The following is a 23,592-nucleotide window of genomic DNA, read 5'->3' as shown; positions in this document are numbered from 1 at the left end:
AATTATGAATCGATGTCATTAATCTGCTTAACATAATGAGAACTATGTTAGCGTGCACGGTCAAAGTCAAAAGATCAAAGATCAAGGTGATGTAATGTGGGAAAACAATTACCTGCCAGTCCTATTTTTGCAGTAGAAGGGCCACCATTTTTTTTTAAAGAAATGTCGAATCCCGGAAGAAAAAAATCTTCATCTTTGTGCACTATATATTGCCCTGTACTTAAATATATGCTGGTACTTTTCTAATTCGAGCCCATGGGCTGAGTGCGTGATCGTCATGGCAGATTGTCAGATTAGTAGTTTAGTAGAAGATATCTTAATTTGTCGCATGTCAGCTCAAGGTGAAATTGCCAGATGGTTAGATTAGAAATGCTTCAAATACAACATTTTATATTCAAATAAAATTACCCTGCGTAATGTATCGGCCTCATTTCAAACTTGGGCTCAGGACCTGATTCTGATATCGAGCTAAAAATAACATGATACTACGGAATTATTGGGACACTCCCCTTGTTCATCACCAGGGGGCAGCGTTGTACAGCAGGAAAACCAACCGTAGCTTGACAAGCAGGAAGCAGTGAAAGGAGGTCGCATCCGAATCGAGACAGCAGAAGAGGTGCGGTGTTGATGGTCTCAACTTCTGTCGCCGTTAAGCGTCCGAACAGTGCGAGTCACCTCCTGACCAGGGAAGTGGATTTGTAGCTGCTAGTCTGGACTTTTCTTTTCCCAATTTAAACATTTACTTCAATTTCGTGTTTGAAGATACTGAGGAAAGGGTTGAGGAAGAGGTAGCCACAGAAGACTTGACTTTTTGCTCAGATTTTCCTTTCCGTCTCCCTCACAATGACTTCAACAACCTGCACAAGGTTTACCGACGAATATCAGCTTTATGAAGAACTGGGAAAGTAAGTCATGCGCACACTTCAACACAGTGAACGCAACATTTCATATTGGACTACTCTTAAGCTCCGTTTACTCCCCGTCTAGTTGCCTGTCTTGTTTTGTCTACCTTCGACCTGTTCTGCAGCCTAACTACTACTTGCAACAACTAAAGACTTTCCCGCAAAAAGGTTGGGGAATTGCTTTTCCCTTGTGAAACGCTAAAATGGACAACTATTGGACTGTGTACCGGTTGTGTATCAGTCATAAACTGTGGGATCGCCCCCCACCCTAAGGTTAAGCAGGCAAACCTGAGTAGATTGGCAGTAGATTTATATTAGCCGAATCAGTGGGGTGAATTTCAAACACTGGTTAATTACCTTGCTTGGTTCTCAATTGTCAGTGCTTTAAATGCTTACAAGCTGTGTGGAAATGTCCTTAGCGCTTGACAAAGGTCTGTTTCTAGAAATATCCATACACTGTTGCATTTTTAAACTGGAATTTTGACACCAGAGATGAAACTGGTGTTTGACACCGGCGTTTGTTTGTGTGCTCCGTTGCACATTCGTTGGATAAACAAAACATTAGTGCTGAGGGAAAATGCACTTCAGCTGTTTGATAAATGACAAAGTCCTATAGAATATGCCCCCCCTGCCTCCTGCAGGGGTCAGCTTTTAAAACCTGCAGTTATTTTGTTTTTTATTCGTCTGTTCAAATGTCTGGTTCCAATTTAAGGTTTTCAATTGTATTTTAATTTTTTCCGCCAAATTAGCCTATTCTACTTAACGCCATTACAGATCTGAACACTACGCTTGCAGTGCAAATATACAGAAAGCTCTGTTGTTTTTACATTGCGGTGAAAATACACAGGGCGCTCTGTTGTTTTTACATTGCAGGGCAAATTATACAGAAAGATCCGTTTTTACATTGTGACTTGGCAGATGATACTGGATAATTTCACAAGAGCTAGTTATTCTTTTTCAGAATTCTCTCTCGCGCGCGCTCTCGCTCTCTTCTCTCTCTCTCGCGCTCTCGCTCTCTTCTCTCTCTCAACCCCCCCCCCCCCCCCCCCCCCCCCCCCCCCCCCCCCCCGGTCGGCCCAAAACTACTCAACTGGTATAGCCATTAACTTTATTTAGCATCCCTGACTTTGGCTTTTAAAGGACTTTTCCGCCCAACATCCAATATTTGGTATGTGGTTCCTCACTGTGAAGACTGAGTGAACTGTACTGCTATGCGCCTGCTATGAGTTTGATGGCATTTGCTTTATCATAACCCCTAGTCAAACCAATGGGGATATGATGCATTCTGGCAGAGCTAATAAGGTTTTGATAGAATGTTCCTTTTAAATAACAATTTTTCCCTCTAGAGAGGACAATAACACAAGTATGATTGTCACTTTATCTTACAGGGGGGCCTTCTCAGTAGTGAGAAGATGTATGAAAATCTCCACGGGACAGGAGTACGCTGCCAAAATTATCAACACCAAGAAGCTGTCTGCCAGGGGTAAGCACTTCCATTTGCTGGCTGCTGAAAAATATCCCAAAAATGAGGGTTTGTGGGTTTTGGTTATTTGTGTACCACGGGTGTAGCACAAAAGTATGTAGGGTTCTGAACCCACAGTGACATGTCTGGTAATAATGATATCAAAACTGAGTTTCATTATCTATTACAAGTCTTAAGCAATACATGCCGATCTAAAAAAACGCCTATGAGGTATTTGCCCAACAAGCTATAGTAGAGCACAGATCATTTAATAACACTAATACTTTTACTTTCATGAACATTTTGTACCAGCAGCTTTTGGTCACTGGGCTTCTCTATGTCTTACCTTCTCTTTTACAGTGAGTAAAAATCGCTTCTGCTTACTCATACAGAAAAAAAACACATCTGAATACAGTACGGTTGGTGGCATACATCGTTCTGTTTACTGTATGAAGCGAACCTCAAAGAACTCATGCTTGCGATAAACAGTTAGGACTTGTGTATAACCACGGCAACCTATAGTGCAAACATTGTCCATTTAAAAATGGAGAGCATTTAAACACCCCAATAAATGATGTGGATGTAGATCTTTCACTGCTAGGTGCTTAGCCTTAGCCAATAATGTCTCCTACTTTATTGGTTGCTTAGCCCCCTGCCTCACCACCTAGGTTCATTCTGTCAGTAGGAAAATGGGCCATATGGGACAGAAGAGGCATGTCTTTTCACGTCTAGCTGGGCTTTCATTGGCAGCTGTTTGCTAAGTGGGGGCACAGAATGGTCCCAGTGGCTCTGTATTGACTCACCATGAATCTGTAATGGACCAGTGAGAGATTGAGAGGGCTTTGGTGTGAAAGGTGGGGAAGTTGGTTGAGAGAGAGAGAGCAGCAGGTGAGAGGTGTAGAAGGATGGAAAAGAGTTTGATGGTCTGAAGGTTGAGTGTTGCAAGTCGGGGAGGTGGGCAAGTCAGCATGTATGCTTTTAAGTTATTGATTGGTTGATTTTAGGGATTTATATGATGTATTAGTCAGTTCTACAGGGACTGGAACACTTCGAAAAAGTGTGTGTGTGCATGTGTGTGTGCGTGCTTCTGCGCATCTTGGACAAACAAGGTGTGTAGAAAACAAAATCCTATCAACCATTGAAGGTCCTCTCTGAATAGAAATTTCTATGGCTAATCAACTAATGTCTCTGTGTTCTGGATAGAAATGCATCTCATGTCCATGGTGCAAGCTATGTTTGGTTAGTTGAGTTCAGTTAGGATTAGGTTTAGTAAATTGTGATTTTAGCAATCGATAACAAAAATTTGAATGTATGGAATAGATTAACTGATGTGATGTGATGTGATTTAAGAGGATGATGGACATTGAAATTAGCTAGGCTCATTTAAATGATCAGATCACTTGAAAGCAGCATTCCACCCTCAAATGCATACTTGAATTTGAAATAATGCTCAGTGCCCTCCCTACCCAAGAAGCATTTAAGAAAGGGACACCATGTCTCTTGCCAAGCTTGAGTTTGCTTTAATAGAAGTGGTTGAAAAGACCTGCTTTCAATACAAACAACTTATTTCTTTTGTTAAGAGTCTTTATTGATACTTTTCAAGTGGTCTTAATCTGTGCTGAGTAACTTGATATGCTCTTAATATAAAAAAATAGGTCTATATAAAGTTTCCTCATTATATCTTGTCTTCAATGCTTATGAAAGTTCTAAATAGTTATGAAACATATTGGAATTCAAGGACATTTCTTTTGTCCTCGGGGATCTCAATTTGGGTCATCACCTGAGAATGGTGACTTGAATTGAGAGCAGCTGTAATCATTTGTGTTGGCCTTCAGGCTAAGCAGACTTGCTAACCTGCACTCCTTTTGGGTTCTCGGGTGTAACTTCAGAAACATCAGTTTCTTCTCTTCATTGTGGATTCACTGGCCATCCAAGATTAGTAGGGTTCAGATCAGTAAGTAAGCATTGATTCCACAGAGTTTCCTTAGGTTTTTACAGTCTCGGAACTGTAAGCATTTGTGAGCCTAGGGAAATTAAGTCAGGGCAAGTTAAAGACCTCCGAGAGAATCTCTGACCTAAAAAGAGAAGTGAGGTCACTCAAAAAATGTAAAAATAAATAAATAAATAAATAAAAAATACATCTTGAATTTTAGGTGAAATAATGAGTGCTTTAGCTGGGATCATCAGGAAACTGTGTCCTATAATGGAATATGTGCAGAACAAAAAGGTTTCATAGCAAGGATTCTTTAAAAAAACAAACAAACAAACAAAAAACAATTATGAAACATGTAAGGAGACAGCATTCACTTTTTCCTGTAGATGTTAGGCATGCAACCATTTGGACACAACCGACTCCTTAATTAATCCAAGCACCCAGTTGTGTAATGTTTGGTCTTACTGATGCGATGTTTGGCTGCTTCGTCCCCTCCTACCAACATGGCAACCACAGGAAGCATAGCAAGCACAACAACCTACCTATCACTCAACCTCAAAGTACAGTAGATGTGCTCTATTATGCATGTACACATGATTGAGTAGTACTTCTGTACATTATACAATGCCAAATCTTGGTTGGTAAATTGATGATGATGCCCTAGTTTGGCCTCTAGGGAGGAGGAAGCCCATTTCAAATTCCCTATTATTTTGCCCCAGCAAATGGTGGAAATGCTCTCACCAGATAAGTAAGCCTGAACCAGATTCTCATGTCAGGCTGTGCTCTGCTTTAGGGCCAAATTGCTTTATTTCCAGATAGCCTCTCGGAGCTGATCATTTCTGGAATCAATACTGAGCACCTCTAAACAGATTGGCAGATCCAACTGCTTTTTATGTCTACACTTCTGTTTTTCTTTCTGTTTTTTCTTCTGCCTCTCAGTTTCTCTTTCTGGTTCTGTAAAACTGAACAGATTTTCTGAAAGCACAAAACACACACTTTGTGAACTTCGATCATCCGGCGGATACTTTGTGTTCAACAAAAATGTGTAATGACTGTCTCTGTTTTTGTGTAGCACAGCTTACATATTTTAAATACATTTCCGCATTTCAGCAGTTGTGTGCTTCACACCAAAATGCGTGCATCCAGGCATGATGACCTCCTGGCAGTAATGCTCAGGGTAAAGGCTGACCCCATATGTATGTGTTATAGTATGTGGGTCATGCGTAGCTGGAGCTATGTTAAAGATTAGCCTCTGGGGCCAGCTGCATGGGAGCGGAATGATCCTTTTTCCTCCCTTTGTCACATATTGTTTCGCTCAATCCAAACATGATTCAAGGTGTTACTACTCTAGTGCACTTTAATGCTCCCAGTCAAATGTACCGGTTGACCCAGAATTGCATTCCAGGTTGTTTTATTTTATTTTTAGGATTTTATGTTAGACCCGAGATCCTTTCAGGGCTTGTTAGAACTGTGAAAAGACTAATATAAGCCTCCGTGTCTGTCTTACACATACACTTAAGCATGTATGTACAAAGCCTGGATAAGCAGTGGTTTTCTCATAGTCAGACATGTGAAGAATGTAATGGTAATGTGTCACTTACAGTCTTAAGTCGAACAAAAGCATGCACACCCACTGCTCAGCCAGACATACCCCCCACGCACCCACTCTTATGCCATTACATAATGCTCTGTTAGCCTTTGATTAGCCCAGCAGAGAGGAAGCTGCCATTGACACGCGCTTGGAGAGCGCAGCACCAAAGCAACAGCTGAAGAGCATGCAAAGGCCACAGTGCTAGGCTGACCGCCTCCGCCGATCGCCGTGTCGCTGAACCGCTCGTTTGACGTCGGTAAAACCTTGCAAGTGCGTTCACAGACGTCTGAGCCGCCCTGAAGGCCCCCCGACTGAGCGCTGCATGGGCTTGCTAAAAATAGCCTCTTTGAGGATGGAGAGAGTGCGTGCGTGCGTGCGTGAGCGAGCGAGCAACTAAAGGGGCGGTGGGGGGGAGCCACTCCTGACAGATGCACAGAGGGCCTCTGCCTGAATTTCTTCAGAAGGCATCCTTCATTCACTCATTAGAGTCACTCAAGCTCCTGCTGCTGTCATCAGTGGCAGATCAGATCTGTCGGAGCAGCTGATTAATCCATGATGGTAACAGGGCCCTGCAACAGAGAGAGCTCGATCATGGCAAGCTCCCTGTCTAACATGTGTTTGTGTTCTTTAAATCTCATCTTAATGCATTTCCTGGATATCGAATATTAAGATATTTGGGATAACAAGCAAAGACAAAAAAGTTTCACTGCCATGTGCACTGGATGTCTTGCCTAAAATTTTCAGTTTTTTTTTTTTTTTTTTTTTTTTTTTCTCTTTATGATTTCATAAATTCATGATTAGGCATGGTAGAGAACATTTAGATTTTCCTCTTGTAGTCTTCTGATTTCTATTTGTGGAGGCAGAGTCCGTGGGGAGTGCCATTCTCAGTCTGCCATATGAGAGGCAGTTGGATAGAAGTGTGTTATATAATCAGAGATCTCTCCCATTCACAGAACCAGTCGTGCAAACAGGTTCTCAGCTTTCTACGAACAAATGCTGTTTCTGCTCCTCTTAGTTTCTCATATTAATACTGAATGAGAAAAGCAACTTCTGCAATTTAACATTTGTTTTTTGCTGTGTTTGTTAATCCAACAAGTTTATAATGGGGAGGATTATATAAACATGCATTGATATTATTATAACATAATGCTTCTGGAAATTCTTCTTTTGACAAAATAACCAGTAGTGACTATAAAAATACTTTGACTAGAGAAGTCCTCAATAGGTGGAAACAGGTCAGCTAACCTAATTGGCTTTTTGTTAAGTCTCTGATTCAGTAGTCCGTGTTTCACTAGTTAATAACGGGGGGTCAGTGCATAGTAACTATTGATAATTACATCTACTCTGCCAAGTTTTCTGGTAAAAATGTGCTGAGGCCAGTATCTAACCAGGGTCGAACTTCACTGCAAATCTAATGCTGGTTGTGGAACATACAGAACTGGGAAGGGCTGGGGAAATACCAGATGAACAAAAACACCATCACAAATGCTGTATCAAGTGTCCTAATTACTTTATCATCATCACATTACAGCCCTTTTTCCCCCTAACAATGACATGTGCCTGCACCCATGCAAATAGACACTTCATGAATGATTTCTTGAAGCCTACAGTTCCAATGGGTTCCCATGCTTGCAAACTGAATAGACGAAAGCATGATTTATCATACCAGATTAATCTTGATGGCAAGATAAACAAAACCTAACAGTCTTACTTTGAGATGCTTATTAAAGAAATAGTTGTGCCCCACTAGAATCCTTGCCACACCCACCCGTGCACATTTCAAAGTTCCTTTTTTCCTGATCAGTGTTTTTCAATTTCAAATATGAGAGGGGGAATGTGGATTAGCCTCTAGAGTCTTCAGTCAACATCCTAATTTACCCAAGTAGGCCAGTGGCTCGAAGGAGAGTTTAGCTTTGCTTAATTAGGGCCTCTTTGTCTTTCGAAGTGAACATCAATCTATGAAAGCCCAAAGGTGCCCTTCCACAATGGGTTTCTGCTCTTGAGCAGGATGTCATTGGTGAAGGCAAAATGCTTAAAGGTTAAGCAACACTGCCATGCCATCTTTATATGTCGACCACATCACATAGTGGTGACAGGACATGTACTGTAGCAGGTGTGAAGCATCACTCTCTTCACTGTCAACAAAAGCCTAAAAATGTAGGCAAACTTATTGTAAAAATCTGAATTTACTATAGTAGGGGGAACATTGTATGCTGTGGGCTTAAACCTACAATGACATTACCCAGTAAAAAAAAGGCCAAGACTGCTTTTTTTCCTTAATCCCAGTGTTTCAGCCAAAGTGTTTTACAACAAAGAAACTTTCTGTCTCAGTTCTCAGTATCTGGCACACAGGCCTTAGGCTATTATGCTAGTAATGGCCATTAGACGGCTGTAACATGGTGTATGTTCCACCTCCAGATCTAAAAGCGAGGGGTAAGAAACAGCCTGTTCTAATAATTGCACCATCTTGGACAGCCTTGTCCAGGAAAGGCACAGTGAAGCAACAATGCATAGGAATCTGAAATTTAAGAACTTATTTAGAACTTAGTCTTTGTGTGTGTTCTCTATCCTCTTTCAGTGTTTGTTTTTGTTTTTTGTTTTTTTCTTTTCATCTTTTTCCTTCTACTTATACTGTCATTATAGCAGACAATATGTCTGTTTGAATGTTTACTGTAGACTTCAGGAATAGGATTTTTGCTTTGCTTGCTAGAGATAGTTAATCATGCTGTATTTGTTAGGTCTTTAGTTTAGAACAAGCTGTCTTTGTATTTAACCTAAAGTAACTATCCTCTGGTTGAGGTGAAGGAATGGCTTAAAGAATCGGGTCAGTAAATAATTACTTTTAAGAGTGCTGGTTTGTGATTGTTTTGTGTGTTTTTCATGCCTGGATTCTTGGTGGAGTTAGAGTTAGAAAGCTATTGCCACTTTGTAAGGTATGTTGTTATTTTCTAACACTGATTGACAGTAGAAATCACCCATGGCACAACCTGCAGAAAAAGCAAAGAAATAGTCCCAACATTGGTGTGACAATGGAGTATGGTATACTGCCAATATTTAGGCATGTTTTTCAGTTGTTTCAAGCAATCAAACAGGCTCTTCCAGTGTTATTTTATATGTATTGATTTTCTTCAAAACAGCAAACATTACATCTTACAAGACCTTCTTAATTTTCATTTGCACCACATTCTTTGACAGATATAGCCTATTGTTGGTGTCTGTTGTGTAATGGTTAAAGGGTGCAGACTCTCAAGGGTGCAGGCTACAGTTCATTTAGCCTAGACCTAGAAATGAAGCTGTCAGGTATAAAATGCCAAAAGATTAAAGTACTTTACAACAAATATGTTTTAAAATCACTCCTCTGTTGTGTACTATTGTAAATTGTGTTAATTTTGTTTTAGGGAATGTAATTGAAATAATGGGCAAGACTGTAAATCAATGGGGGCAAAGCACAAAGAGAACTAATCTTTGGGGATTTGGCATTCCGACGTATGGGGTGTGTGGGGTGGGGGCTCCCCTGATGGTATAGTTTAACAGGCTGTAGTGTCATTGACATCACTTATTTGCATGGCTGAAGTCCCTCACCTCACTGTGACATTCATTAGTTCCTAGCAGAGTGTGTGTGTAAGCACCTTCTGGGGTTTTTTTGTTTAACATGTTGTAGATGCTACACTGGTCTCTGGGTGAGGTGCAATAGCAAACATTAATACTACAGTGTCTTTTGTTGTTGTTTTTGCCTGGTGATATTTTATCACCATATTCATATTTCACTCATATGTCACATTGCTCTATAAACTATAATAAAAGGCATGGTGGGAGGGGGAGTGTAATTCAAGGCCCAAAATGTAAAAACCATGCCATGATTTTATATCCATGGGTGGTTTAACTGAACCTCTACGTGCTGACTTGAGCTGAAAAGCAATACCAGGTAGTTGACACCAAATCCTTGAGAGGTTTTTTACTCTCTGAGCAATCCGCTTATTTTTGGGTTTGATTTAGACATGTTATTTGGTATTCACTTTATACTGAAGTTCAAGTGTTTTTATTTCTTTAAAAAATCTGATTAATTATTGTGATATGTAGTTTGCATATTGTAAGATAAAATAAAATGTAATTCAGAGATGAGACTGATATTTATGCCAAATTTCAGTGAGACTGAACAAAAGAATTGAATGGTCATTGAGAGAGAACTGTATTAGCAGTCAGCAGCAAGAGGGGCTTAATTAAGTTGACTTTAATGTTTTAAACTAGTTAACTTCATTACAGCTCAGAATGTACTTCTTTTCTCCTAAAGATATTTTACTTATGTTAGCCAGAACAGAATAGCCCATCATGAAAGCTTTATTGTCATTTTTCTTGGCTCACTTTAGTGCTTCAAACTTTTTCAATTCAGCATCTAACTAGCCTCTCTGTTCCACATAAAATCTGTCCATTATGAAAAAATTGTCTTCATGGTGATTCCATATAACTTCCAACCTAAGGATTTTACTGATGGATCAGATCATAATGGGCATTATTTTGCCTTTTTTTGTGCTGTTGAAAGACTCTGCATAGCAGAAAGAATCTGACCAGTCACATTAAAATCAGCACCTTTTCCTGTATGCAAATTGCTTATTTAAATTTGGTGCAAGATGTTTACATAAATGGAAATACGAAATTTGAATTCACAGACCCAAAGGCCAGTGTTCTTTAAGGACTAATGCTTTAATCTCAAAAGCATGTTCTTTAACTAACTTTATCTAACTATTATTTAAAAAGGGGAAAAAAATAAGTTGTTAATACTGAGCATGAGATTTAATTTACAAATACAGAGCTCAGTCACCAAGAGTGAAAGAGCTATTTATAGCAACACATTTACAGCATTCTGTGTTGTTTTGTAGTTCTTTAATGATTGGCTCGCAGTGGCTCTTTTAATAATTGACTTCATGCTCGGCAGTACCCCTTTTGCACTGACCTAAATTCAAATTGAAACCATTTAAGAAAGCTTATGGCAAGCAAAAATAGCACTGCTTCAGAGTGAAAGTGGAACTTCTAACCAGAGCTGATTCAAACTACCAGAATATGACTCACTGAGGTGTTTGAGGTTTTTATGGTGGGAGGCAACAGGAGATTCCAAAGTGTTTGGATGCATGTATGTAATAAAACTCTACCTATGGAAGATTTCTAGGTTTGTCACAAAACAGTTAGACCAGTTTTGAGTTAAGGTGTTTGATTCCTGGCGGTGTTCTGACCATGCACCATATCGTATTTGCCTGGTTCCATTCAACATCTTTGTCTCATTGTGGTCAGCAGTAAGGTAGTAATTACCATGGACAGTAACTTGGGCTCATTTTCCTGTATTTAGCAAACATAAAACATGCTGAAACAAAGCACTTGTAGTGGGAGTCCAAGGGAAGGTGCTGAATTCCATTATGAATATTCATGCAAATTCTTTCAAAAGTATTTGTAAATTCCTTGTAAAAACACGATTCAAAACCTGCCCATTTATCAGGCATTCCACTCTTTCTGTTTAGAAGAACATGTCAAAATTGCACTAATTATCTGGTTTTGATCCACATTGAGAAGAACATCTACATATACTCATCACTGACTTCATGGGCTTCAGTACAACCCACACATTAGTTTGGTAATTGATCTATTCGCACATTAAAAACATTCTGAAATGAATCTTAACCTTACTTAATAGTTGATGTTGCATGGTTTTCAGACCATAAACCAAGTATGGGGGTTGGCAACTGTAGAAGAAAGTGGAGAAACTGCCCTCCTTTACATCTGTAGGTTTACTGCATAGCAGATTCAATTACTTAAGGCTTCTGGTTCACAAATAACTATTTTCTATTAAAGAAGGCATGATGATGTATCAACTACCTTAGATGACTCAGTGTGTCCTCCAGAAACCTTCAAAGCTTCTCCAAAGCCACTGGTAGAGTCATGGTTTGACACTGCATTTTCTACACATCAAAGTCCTCCAGAGGTTGGTGAAATCAGGCCAGTGAGACAGAGACTTGTATCATCAGGGCCCTCACACACCCCAGTCAAGACCTTACTTTGCTGCAATCTCTCAAACAGTACTAATGCATCCAGTCATCTAAGTTTCTATCATCATACTACAATGATGATTAGTTTACTGTGATTACTAGTGTAATGTGCCCATGCAACTTTTCAATGTCCACTTACCTGCTTTGGCTATACAGCCTTTATTTTGAGTCTAATGGTTTTTCTTCTGCTCCCCAGTGGTTTTTCTTGTTCCTGTTCATCTCTAGTGGAGGGAAAGGACACTTTTTATGATTTTTCTGCTAAACTCTGAATCTCATTACTCTATATCCTTCTTCCCATCTGTCTCTCACTGGGTGTGTATAAAGAATTATATTTGAGTACTGCATATAACGAGATCCAAACTCATAATGTGGTGCCACGCTAATTCAGTGGTTGTCTCACTGCATAGTATCATACACCAAGCTGACTGCAGAAAGAGTGCCTCAGATGTGCTTCTGGTCTAGCAATGCAGTGCACACATACACCCACACATTCTGCCACTGACTGGGCCTACTCGTAGAGTGGTGTGAGCCAAATCGTCAATGCTACTGCTATGTTCAGCATTGGAATATGAACAGCTTGACTAATAGAACAAACACGACTCCATGGTATTTATGAGTCAGACTGCCAACGCAAATGTGCCCATATGCGCACTCTGAGAATGCCCTCCAAAGCAACCCCCTCCAGTCTTCCCTTTTAGTACACTCTTCAGATCTCGCCAGCTTTCGCTCTGTGTGATATATACACACACACACACACACACACACACACAAATGTATCTGCCCTTTTGAGCTTCCCCTCTGGGTACACAAACCCACATAGAAGCAGGCATATGCACTTCTATCCCCTCTGTGTCCTTTCTTCATACAGACACACATTTACACACACATGGGTGCACGTACGCTCACACACAAACCTTACACTTATGCCTCCTGAGAGCCCCTTTATCAGCACTCACTTGCCCTCAGGCACACACTCACAGTCTCCACATTGATTACACATTTGTCATTTATTTTCTATATGCACATATGTGCATGTATTAACACACACAAACACACACACACAGTTTGGTAATAAGGTTCCCAAGGGAGAGAAAGTGTTTACTATGAGTGAGCTTCTAAGTGATCTTAATAAATGCCTTGTTCATGTTGAGAGAGCTGACACTTCATCTACATGGGAAAACACCTACATGTAATGAGATCCCCACAGCAAGACACAGGAGAAACCATCACAAATATTCTACTAGAATGTTAGATACCAAAGGAACATTCCGGGGGAAGCGAGAATGTAGGAAACTGATTTGGAATGTGTCCTGTGTGTGGAATTTGGGACTGTATTCAAAAGGAAACCCTCCATTTATCTGGTGGTCAACAGCTAAATTAAACACAGATATCTCTGACCTAAACTATGACTCAGACTGCCATTTTGTGATATAATGATTGCAGTATAGCAAAATAATGCAGTTGTGGGTCGTTTTTTTTTTTGTTTTTTTTTTTGTTTTTTTTCTCCTTTTTGTTTTGTCTTTTGTGGTCATGCAGTTTGATTTCCAGCATGTGACCTTTATACACCATATATGGGTTGGGTTTGCAAACCCAGCATGCAGGAGTCGGGCAATCATTTAGCCGCACACTTGGACTCCCTTCCCATCGTCTTCTCTCACGTGCATAGCAGACTGCGTCGAGGGCAAGTGCGGGCTTGTGGGAAGCCAGGTGCCCTTGCCAACTACCTGTCCTGTTCCACATCAAGTGTGTTCCTGTGCAGCCTTGCATAAATATGCTATTATACATGACAAGGGTTTGTTTAAAGCAAGGGTCTGTACTCTCAGCCCTGTAGGGTGCCAGACCTGTTCCAACGCATTCAGGGTTCATGAAAAGTGGCTGAAGGTTTGTCCACTGACATTTATTATTGGTGCAGGAGAAACAACAGCACGGCCTCTGCAGTGATGACAGAGTTCTCTAGTTCTGGCTTGGACAAGTTCCAGTTATAGTATTATTGCTTTATAGTCTGTATTAAAACTTGTAGTATTTAATCACATCACTGAAGCAAATCACTTTAGTGTGGTTAAAACAATAACATGACAATGGGTCAGATTCCTTCCCAATCAAATATGGCGACTGTCATCTATTTTTGGATGTTACATCTCTGACAACGCTGTCATCTCAATCATGCATACACCAACTGTCCTCCAAACCCTCCCATCTAAGCTGACCCAGCAGTGGTTTAGCCTCACGCACTGGAGTGGGCGAGTGAGTGAGCTCTCACCTGTCACACAGAGGGACGGGTGAACCCATCCACACCAGCTACACAGACACGCTGACATGCATCCATATAAACACACAGGTGTATGCAGCGAGAGGAATGGGTTTAAAAGTGGACTATGGAAGACAATAGTCAGAATTATCCACATGTTGCTATGGAGACAGCTGAGTGTCCCTAAGGAGAGTAACATTACATCATCGCAGCTTTATATCACCCAGCACTCACACACATGCATGACATGCATGACACCATACACACTGCCACACACAAACACATTTAAAACATTACTTTCATCACAACATGGAGCTTGCCTCTCTGTATGTACTCTCATGAATCTGGATTCATTGGGCACGTACAGTGGCTCTAATATGTAGTGTACCATGAGACTGTGGTTGAATATCGCAGTCTTTGTGCAAAGCATTTCATTTTCTACATATCATTTTCTTAATACGTATCTTGTAAATACAAAGATCTCTGCAGATGTGTTTGAAACTCATTACTGTGATGCGACAACTGACTAGGCCTATATAAGGAAGGATACTGAAAATATACAGTATGGTAATCTAAAAAGGTGTTTTAGGCAGAAACTTCAGGGCAGATGGATTTACTGATCAAATCAGTTATTTGCATACTGTAAGATGATAAATGCTTTTCCAGTGTATGTGGCCATGATGCTTAGTATCATACACCATGTGATTAAATCAGAATACAGTAGAATACTGTATGTAAGCCTCACTGTCATTTTAGATGAAAACATTAACTTTTGGAATAATTTTCTCTAAAGCAATTAAAATATTGAATCTACACTGCAAGTTGGATCATTAAAAACCAAGTTGTATAAAATTCTTGTTTTAACTACTAGAATTCTGCCTGTCCCTCCCTCCATGCAAAGCTGAATAGTTAGATGCCATGAAGGCTACATAATATCATCAACATACCCTTTGAACTGTTATATGTGGCCATCAGTAATAAGATGGTTACTTTAAAACTACAGCATATCACATTTGTAGCCTGCAGTGTTTCACCCTAATTGACACATGGTCCTTTCGCATGAGACAGGGGGATAAAAAGGCACCACTGTTTGTTTACACTACAGGTGTGATATAGGAAATAAAACTACTGAACAAGCCTCCATGTCATTTTTTACTTGGTTTTAAAAAAAGACAAAGTGTTTTAAAAGAACAATCACTATTGCCAACAAGAAGATTCCTTATAATCCAGCACTCTAAATGTATAATAAAAATCGTACAGTTGCACAGATGTCAAGAATCATTGCTACATATCAGATATTGACTCAGCATGTTTCATTTTATTAGAGCAGCTGTCACAGTATGGCTTTTAAAGACAGGAATACACTGTCTTATTCAAATTTCTCTCTCACACACCTCCCCTCCCCTCAACCGGTCCTCTTTCCTCTCTCTTCTTTAATTTTTTTTTTATTTTTTTACTTCCTCTCTACCCTATCTCTTAGTACCTCTTTTAGTTCCGCACAAACCTTGTTTCGAACTTGCTTGTTTGTGGCCAGAAACAATCTACTGTCTGTGTGACTCGTTCTCATTTGAATAGCACTGGTCTTATCAGATGCACATTTGCATATCGAGATGCGGGGGAGGTAGCCAAAATTAGAGGAGGAAAACAAACAAACAAAAAAAAAAACCACCCCACAGAAACGTGAAACGGGAGTCAAAAGCTTTGCTGACGGAATAATAGTGCCTCAGAGACCCTGCACGAGCAACTGAAATCCGACCATAGACAGGTAAAAAGAAAAAGGCCCAAGAGATCAGACAAAGACAAAACCAGATGTGTAGAGGGTAGCAAATATAAAAAGACCGGGTGAAGAATAGGGATCTCACAAGACACCAGATTTCATTAAAACTTTACTTGGCCACCATCCATCATCTCGCACTGCTGTTAACGACGTTTAAAAGTAAAGTTGGACAAATGTGTATAAAAAAATTTAAAAACTGTGCGCGTGTGTAATGGTGTGTTTAATGGTACCGCTTTAATCCTCAACATCTAGGTTACTCATCGCTGTTTCGGCGTGTTCTGCGACGTGGTTACTTCATAGTGCAGAGGTCGTAGTGATGCATGTCTTACATTATTAAAGACACCATACAAATGACTGGGCATTTCAGTTCATCCCAATGGGATCAGACCTTTGACGGGAAAATCATTCTGTTTCATGATCTCTTTTCTGTTTTATGTGACCTGATTTATAGCCGACAGTCATTTTGCTGTGACACCGTGGACAGATTACAGTGTGAATTTTGAAACTTATTCTGAAACTTATTTCTGCTCCTAGTTGTTTGGATTAGTCAGTCTGTGGTCTAGAATTATGTTTGGTGCATCAACTACAATGGAAAAGCTTTATTTATGTGCATAAATATATTGCATCATAAGCACATGAACAATACATACATATGTTTAATCTGATCGCATTGTGTAAGAGAATATTTTTCTGTTGTACAGCTGTGCGACAAGTTTTCAGCCGCTACCATATTTGAGGTACCTTGCGAAAATGTCATCTGCATAAAGTACTTGTGTGTGTCTTTGCTACAGCTATATTTCCATTGTAGTGTACAGCGGTTCAATTCGTGATAACCTGAGGGTGTGCATTTATATGAGAGTTAATTGTATCGTTGTACTGTGAATTGTTGAAAGTGGAGTCCGTCATGTGAAATTTATAAGATATAAAAGTCTATTCGTACGTAACAGGAGTTGGTTATTAATTGTCGCGATAACAAGGCCCGATGAAGACAGCGACGCTATATGACAGTAACGGTATTTTTTATTTACCTTTGGCGGTAGTGTGCTGTTTTTGTTTTTAACACACATCAATGGTATGGATTTAGTAATCCCGATATCTGCTCTGCGTTCTCCGCATCGTCTTTTGCTGAGTCCTCGCCGCTGTGTTTTCTGATCTCTTTAATAATGACCCCCCCCCCCCCCCCCCCTTTCCGTTCGTAGTCGCGCACGCCTGACTTCTGAATGGGGCTATTTTCAGCCCGCATCACGTTCGCGGGCGCTGCGCTTTCCTCCCGCGGCACTTTGTCGTCGTCCCCCCCCCAGCTCTCGAATTCCCACGCCCTCCGTGCTCGCCCACGTCTACCTGGACAGCGCGCCTTGCCGCCTGCGTGTCGGGGCGGAGATTCCGGGGTTTGTTAGCCGTGCGGTTTAGAACTCGCAGCTGCCAAGGCAACACTGGTTGCTTTAGTCAGCGCTTCCGCATTTGTGTGTGTGTGTGTGTATTTTGGAACTAGACAATAATCTATGTTCTCGTATACAAAGTTCTTAGACGTACAAAAGTCAGTTGCCCATTAGATTCACAATGCAGGGTTTTGCAGATCCAACACCTGCATACACATATATGCCGCATGACTATAAATAGAAACACGTTTCTCATGTTTCTACATGAGCACAACACTCATTCTCTTAACATTTTAAACTATTTCCCTATTCTTTCTTCTCTTTCCTGTTTTCCACTGATTTGCCTGCCATGCAAATCTGTACACGTTTTATGGCTACTAGAAGCCGGGGCTCTCAAGTTTTGCATTTATGCCTTTTATCACCATTACATTTGAATAAACGAATGATCTTGCATTATGTTGAGAGCGTTTTGTGTCGAAGATGACACAAGGTGCTGATGGGTGGGCCTTCTTGAATGACATTTGAAGCTCCTAGCTTACTGGTGAATCGGCCCCTGTCTATGGATAAAGTTGAGTGAGGGGTATATGTGCATGTGTGTGTTTGTATCTGTCGGTCTGTCTCACAATTATTTTACAAACCTGAGGGGTGACTCACGAGCATTTCTTAGGAATGCATATGGCACTGCACTCATGTGCCTGTGTTCTGATAGCAGACAAATCTTCTAATCTTTGTGAATGGTTTTCTGTGACAGGCTTGCTGTAAAGAGAACAAATGAAGAAAATTCCCCCCCATTAAATTAATATATAAGAATATAGGGGTTTTTTTGCTGTCATACTGTATATAATTTTTAGTTGCTTTTGCTTTTTTTTTTGTCAGTAGGTAAATTGTAAATGAGTAAACTGCATGAATATTTTTTTATAGCTATTGTGCACATTTATCTCTCTCACTCACTCACACCACACACACACACACACACACACACACATTGGGATTCTCCTGCTTAGACAGGCAGACCCGAACCAGCTCCTAAAAAGCATGAGACAGTCAGCCAAACCGGGTGTGTTTGCTCTGGGAAAAGGTAGAAAATATGTCGCGTCTGCTCGTTCTAGGTAGTGGTGTACTAATTTGTGTATATTCTTTAAACAGCATCCATGAAAAAAAATACCCCATATTCAATTAATTTTATCTCAGAGATGCAACACAATGCAGTCCTTAGTACTAAGGCAGGTGGTAAGGTGCAAGGCAGATCAACTTTGCCATTGCCCATTGTACTAATTCCAAATGCAAAAAGAGTCTATAATGCTACATTTTAAAAGCTCCAGCTGTGTCTCTTTTAAAAGCCCTGACTGTTTATATTCACAACTCCATGAACCAAGTGATGATCTCCCTGTTCTAATGCCCTCATTAACTGAAAAGTTGCATCTGGTGTGTTGAAACATTGATGGCTGCCCAGCAAACGGTTACAACTGAAAATGAAGTTTAGCTTGGTTATGTGCCTCACCCTCTATTAATGAGGCACATAGAGTTCTCATTGGCTGAGTCTTATTGTTAATAATTAAAAAATGTGTTGTTGGACTGTAGGATGCACCAGCATCAAAATAAATTGCCTATTTAGTCTTATTTCAGTAAGCATAAGCTGTCATAAAAGCTGCTTTTGTCAACTTGTCATACTGACATAAATTTGACAAGTGACACAGATTTTTGATGATGTTGGGATGTGTCATGACACTTTTTGGCATTAAGTGACGGCATATTATGATAACTGACTTTGTAGCTCGGCGGTTTTTTGATGCATCAGGATGACATAATGCTGATGATGGGACACTGCTTGCCAGTATGAAGATGCTGCAGAGTACCTTTGTGAAGTCCTCACAAGTGGTGAAAGAAAACACTTCAACACAATAACATCTTTCTCTTCTTTAATCAGAACAATAAGTAACTTTTTTGGATTTTGAATTATGACATGGCCACTGTATATGAGATGCATTTTCCTAGGTCAAGGACATTTATTGTTTTTAACACTATAAAAAAGATTTATTTGTTTAAAATGGAGACTTTAATTTGTACCTTACAGCTTGGTGTGGGCATGTGTGTCTTTCCCTCTTACACGTTAAGGCCTGTTTGAACATCATTGAAAATAGCCACCCCAATTTCCCGCATTCTTTCCGTCATTTGGGACATCAGTGAACTGGGTCAAACCAGCACTTTTAATACATGGAAGATCTAGATCTGAGTCTGAGTGATGCTTACGAGAACAGTGACATTTCAAAGCTTTAACAGTATCAGGAGGTGGGCTACTTGATTGTCTGAGTTGAAATGCCAGTTGATACACAGCTGATATTCTCCATGACATCAAAACAGTAACACAGACAAATACAAGTGTCTTCCCCCCCCACGCAAATCCTATCATCTTCTAATGATTGTGTCATCTTCAGTGGGACATTTTACTGTCTCTATCTGTATCTCTCTCCTCTCTCTTGCTCTTTCAGTGTCATAGAGTTGTCATATGTTGTCTGCTCTAAATGTTACTGAGTAATGACATTCAGGGATTCAGGAATGTGAAGAGTAGAGCAGGTGCACAGCATTATACAGTTATGCCTCAAATGACCTATTCTCAGAATGAAGCAGATGATTGCTTAGGGCACATATGTATAGCATGTTTCTAATTGGTTCAAATAGGATTATGACTTTGTTAATTCACTGTGATTAGACAGAGAAATAGAGTATGGATTCTTTTGTGTAAAAATGTCACAAATCCGCTGTATATCTCAGATTTGCATGTTTGACCAATGATTTGGATAAATGGACTTTTGGCATTAAACCTTTTTGAACTGTGCATCTGCATGTAAGTAAAGTTTGCAATTGCTGTGCTTTGCTTATATTGTGCTTGGCAAGTAAATGTGCAGAGATGCACTTGTTTAAAACAGTTCTTTAGGCCATGTTCAAATCAGTAACTATGCTTACTTGGAATCTCTCTGTGGAGGCACTTAGCCATTTTCTCTATCACTGCCCTTCTCCTGTGCCTCCAGCCACTGCCAGCCAATATGTGTGACAACTCAAAGCATGTCTAATACACTGATTATAGTTATTAAACAGTAGCAGACCATCACAAGAGAATCGAATAGCAATTCACTTAGTTAATTTAGAAAGAAGTAATACTGATTCTAAGCCAAGCACTGGAAATTGGCCATACTCTTCAGTGCATTTACAGGATGAATGCATGTAAAGCTTATGGGTTTTAAAATGGACCCATCATGTCATGTTTTAACTGTGAGGTTCTGCTTTTACCCAACACATTGATTTAGCAGAATCGTTCCAATGCTCACTTGGTCCCTGCACTCATTTTTCCCCAACCATTGACAACATCTCTGCTAGCTCATTAAGAATGTGATGAAGTATTGATTACAGGTGCCATGTATAGGATTTGGAAAAACATATTTGCAGAGCATGAGGGCCCCAGAAGGGCAGTGGGAAACATAGTTCTGTGGCACAGGTATGTAGAATAGATAATCCAGGTATATGAATGATGATGCACAAGGGTCCAGCCTCTGAGAAAGCTGTGGTGAGCCTTTTGGCCATTGCCAGGTCTGTGGCTTTTGCTGCCACAGGGCACAGCTGAGATCCGGGAATAATGCCGCACGGTTGCACGAGGTAACTGGTGCCCTTTAGAAAGATGGTGAGCATCACGCAAAGTGTGCGTGATGATGTTGAGTATACTGTTGAGTCTTCCTATATTCTAATGCCCGGTTGTCTATGTCTGCAGATCACCAAAAGCTGGAGCGAGAGGCCCGCATTTGCCGTCTCCTTAAGCACCCCAACATCGGTGAGTGTCGTCTCTCACACACCGCGCACACACACACACACACACACACACACACACAGATGCACACCGATTAACAAGCACAGGCGGACAGACTTTAAGACCTCTTCAAAATATGTAAAATGTTTACTTTTTGGTCACTGATAAGTGACGGATATATAAAAACTCGCCAGTGCACCTCCATGTACCAAACAGATTTATGACCAGTCAGACCTCTGTGTTTCCAATGGTGCTGCTCATTAGTAAAAAGCTCCTTAATAAACTTTCCCTTAATTAGGTGAACGTGGCTTTATAATCAAAGGGGTGATGAGTGAGCTTGGCACAGTGTCAGCTGTGAGATTTCGTCCAGGGCCCCAGGAAACAGCGAGGGCACTCCTCCGAGCTTCTGAGCAGGCTGCTGATTTTTTTGGACCTTTGCCTTCCAAGCAAAGGAGTGTGGAGGTGGGACTGATTAGCGGTTTCATTTGATGTTTGTTGTCATAGTAATAATGGTAGACATGCAGTTGTTATGGAGAATATAGATCAAAGATGATGCCTTGGTGAGAATAGGATTGTGGGTCAATTCGCACTAGGCAGTTTTAGGTTTAGATTTATTGGAGAAGAGGTGATTGCTTTACTCAGGTAACTTCTTACTGGGCGGTGTTTAACTTGAGAAAGTTTATGCAAAGTCATTATGGCAACAGTGTCTTCATTTGCATGGATTCTCCCAAAATGTAGCAGGTGCTCCCTTTTTTATCCCCTTGGCAACAACTGCTGGGAAAGCCTGTCTCATGTGGTTGCTATGGAAACAAGAAGGGAGATATGGTGTACCTCTATTGAGAAAAGATGCCTGAGATGCAAATGCTAAGGGGATTCCTCATTCCTGGATTTCTCCCTCAGTCTCCTCTCTGGTTCTTCATCCTTTATGGCAGTCTTAAAAAAGTGAAGTTGTCTCATTCCTCTGATTTACGTAGGGAGTCGCTTTTTTCTCACATACACACTGACATGTCTCTAGTGGTCCCTCCAGCTCCTATATGATGACTCACTCTTTCATTCTGTTAGGTGGGGGAGAGACTCATTGATCTGTAGTTGAACACAAAGGTAGTCTCGAATGTTAAGGAAATATTTTGCTTTCTAAGGGAAATGTAGCCACATGTAATTTAAATGCAAGGAGAAAAAGAAATTTGGTATAACTTCATCATATAATGCTAATAAATAATTATTGTTTTGATGTGTGGTCTGAAAATCTGAAAAAATGTAAGCATTTATGCAGTGACACATACATGCACTCACACACACACACACACACACTCTGTCTTTCTGCCCTGCTCCCACAGTCAGGCTCCATGACAGCATATCTGAGGAGGGATTCCACTACCTTGTCTTCGATTTGTAAGTACTCATACATGTGCTCGTCAGTAACTGTTACAGTTGAACACACAAAGCTCTGTCATGCATCTCCTAGATGGCCCCTCCCCTTACCAAATATAACTAAAATTATAGTACCAGCAGGCTGCTAATGTGCACTGCCCTGGTGAACCCACACTAATTGGCTGTATGTCTGTGTATGGGCGGGCATGCATGTGAGCGTGAGTGCGTACATGCACACTTCCTTCCTAGATTGGAAACAGAGATGATTTGACTAACAGAGCCTAATTATTTTCCAGCACCGTTTCACCTGAAACGTCTTCATCTGTTTGTAGCATCATGCTGCTCCTCTCTGAAGCCCTGTCTGCTTGCTTATTAAAGGCCAGACCATGAAAGCCTCACAGTGCTGCCAGCTTTTAAATGACCCTTCAATGTTTCACCACTTTTAGTGATTTTTTTGATTAATGAGGAAGAGCAGACATTTCTCTAAAGTGTCTTTTAAATTGTCATTGTTTCTCTAGGGAAATTGACAATCTTGGTGTGTTTTTTGTTTTTTTTGTTTTTTTTCCCCCACATGATGATGATGATGATGGTGGTAATAATAATAATAACAATAATAATAATAATAATAATATGAATAAGAAGAAGAAGAATAATACAATCTAGGTTTGTGTGACAGTGCCTCGCCTCATAGATTTGCTACTGTGTTATGTGTCTATGGAGTACCTGAGTACTGGGTACTGTGTACCTGAGTACTGTGTTCTTTTTGTGTTGTTTTGTGGTCTAATCTAATTGTACTCAGGAGCCAAAATCAAGATCATAATAATTTGCAGATTGACTTACTTTGCAGAGTTGACCCTTTTGTTTCTGTTGCCTTATAAATGCAATTTGGTGAATTGTGCTATATTCAGTTCTGGTTTTAGCTTGAATGGTTTTTTGCAGTACAGCCAATTACGCTGGTTTACTGAAGGCTGTATCAAAGGTTTGAATGATCTCACTCACCTCAGTAGCTCATTAAAGCAACAACAGTGATGAGACTAATAACCCTTTAAAATGACATAAATGACAACTAAACAGTTTCAGTGAAACCTTTTTGTC

At 40.3% G+C, this 23,592-nt stretch overlaps 1 protein-coding gene across 4 annotated transcripts in view; it reads left to right on the top strand.

The window, feature by feature from the left end:
* The first annotated feature begins 593 nt into the window (after positions 1-593).
* The window catches only part of camk2d1 (calcium/calmodulin-dependent protein kinase (CaM kinase) II delta 1), a 47,575-nt gene continuing 24,576 nt past the window's right edge, over positions 594-23,592 (top strand). For all 4 annotated transcript variants that reach the window (XM_027013117.2, XM_027013118.2, XM_027013116.2 and 1 more), the window contains exons 1-4: positions 594-905; positions 2,291-2,385; positions 21,091-21,150; positions 22,464-22,518. In XM_027013117.2, coding sequence (XP_026868918.1) covers positions 844-905; positions 2,291-2,385; positions 21,091-21,150; positions 22,464-22,518 — 272 coding nt within the window. In that variant the 5' untranslated portion in view covers positions 594-843. The remainder of the gene's footprint in view (positions 906-2,290; positions 2,386-21,090; positions 21,151-22,463; positions 22,519-23,592) is intronic.

Source organism: Electrophorus electricus, chromosome 19 (assembly GCF_013358815.1).
Source record: "Electrophorus electricus isolate fEleEle1 chromosome 19, fEleEle1.pri, whole genome shotgun sequence".
NCBI classification, from domain to species: domain Eukaryota; kingdom Metazoa; phylum Chordata; class Actinopteri; order Gymnotiformes; family Gymnotidae; genus Electrophorus; species Electrophorus electricus.
The sequence above is the reverse complement of the archived record's forward strand: the minus strand, read 5'-3'. Positions and strand labels throughout refer to the sequence as shown.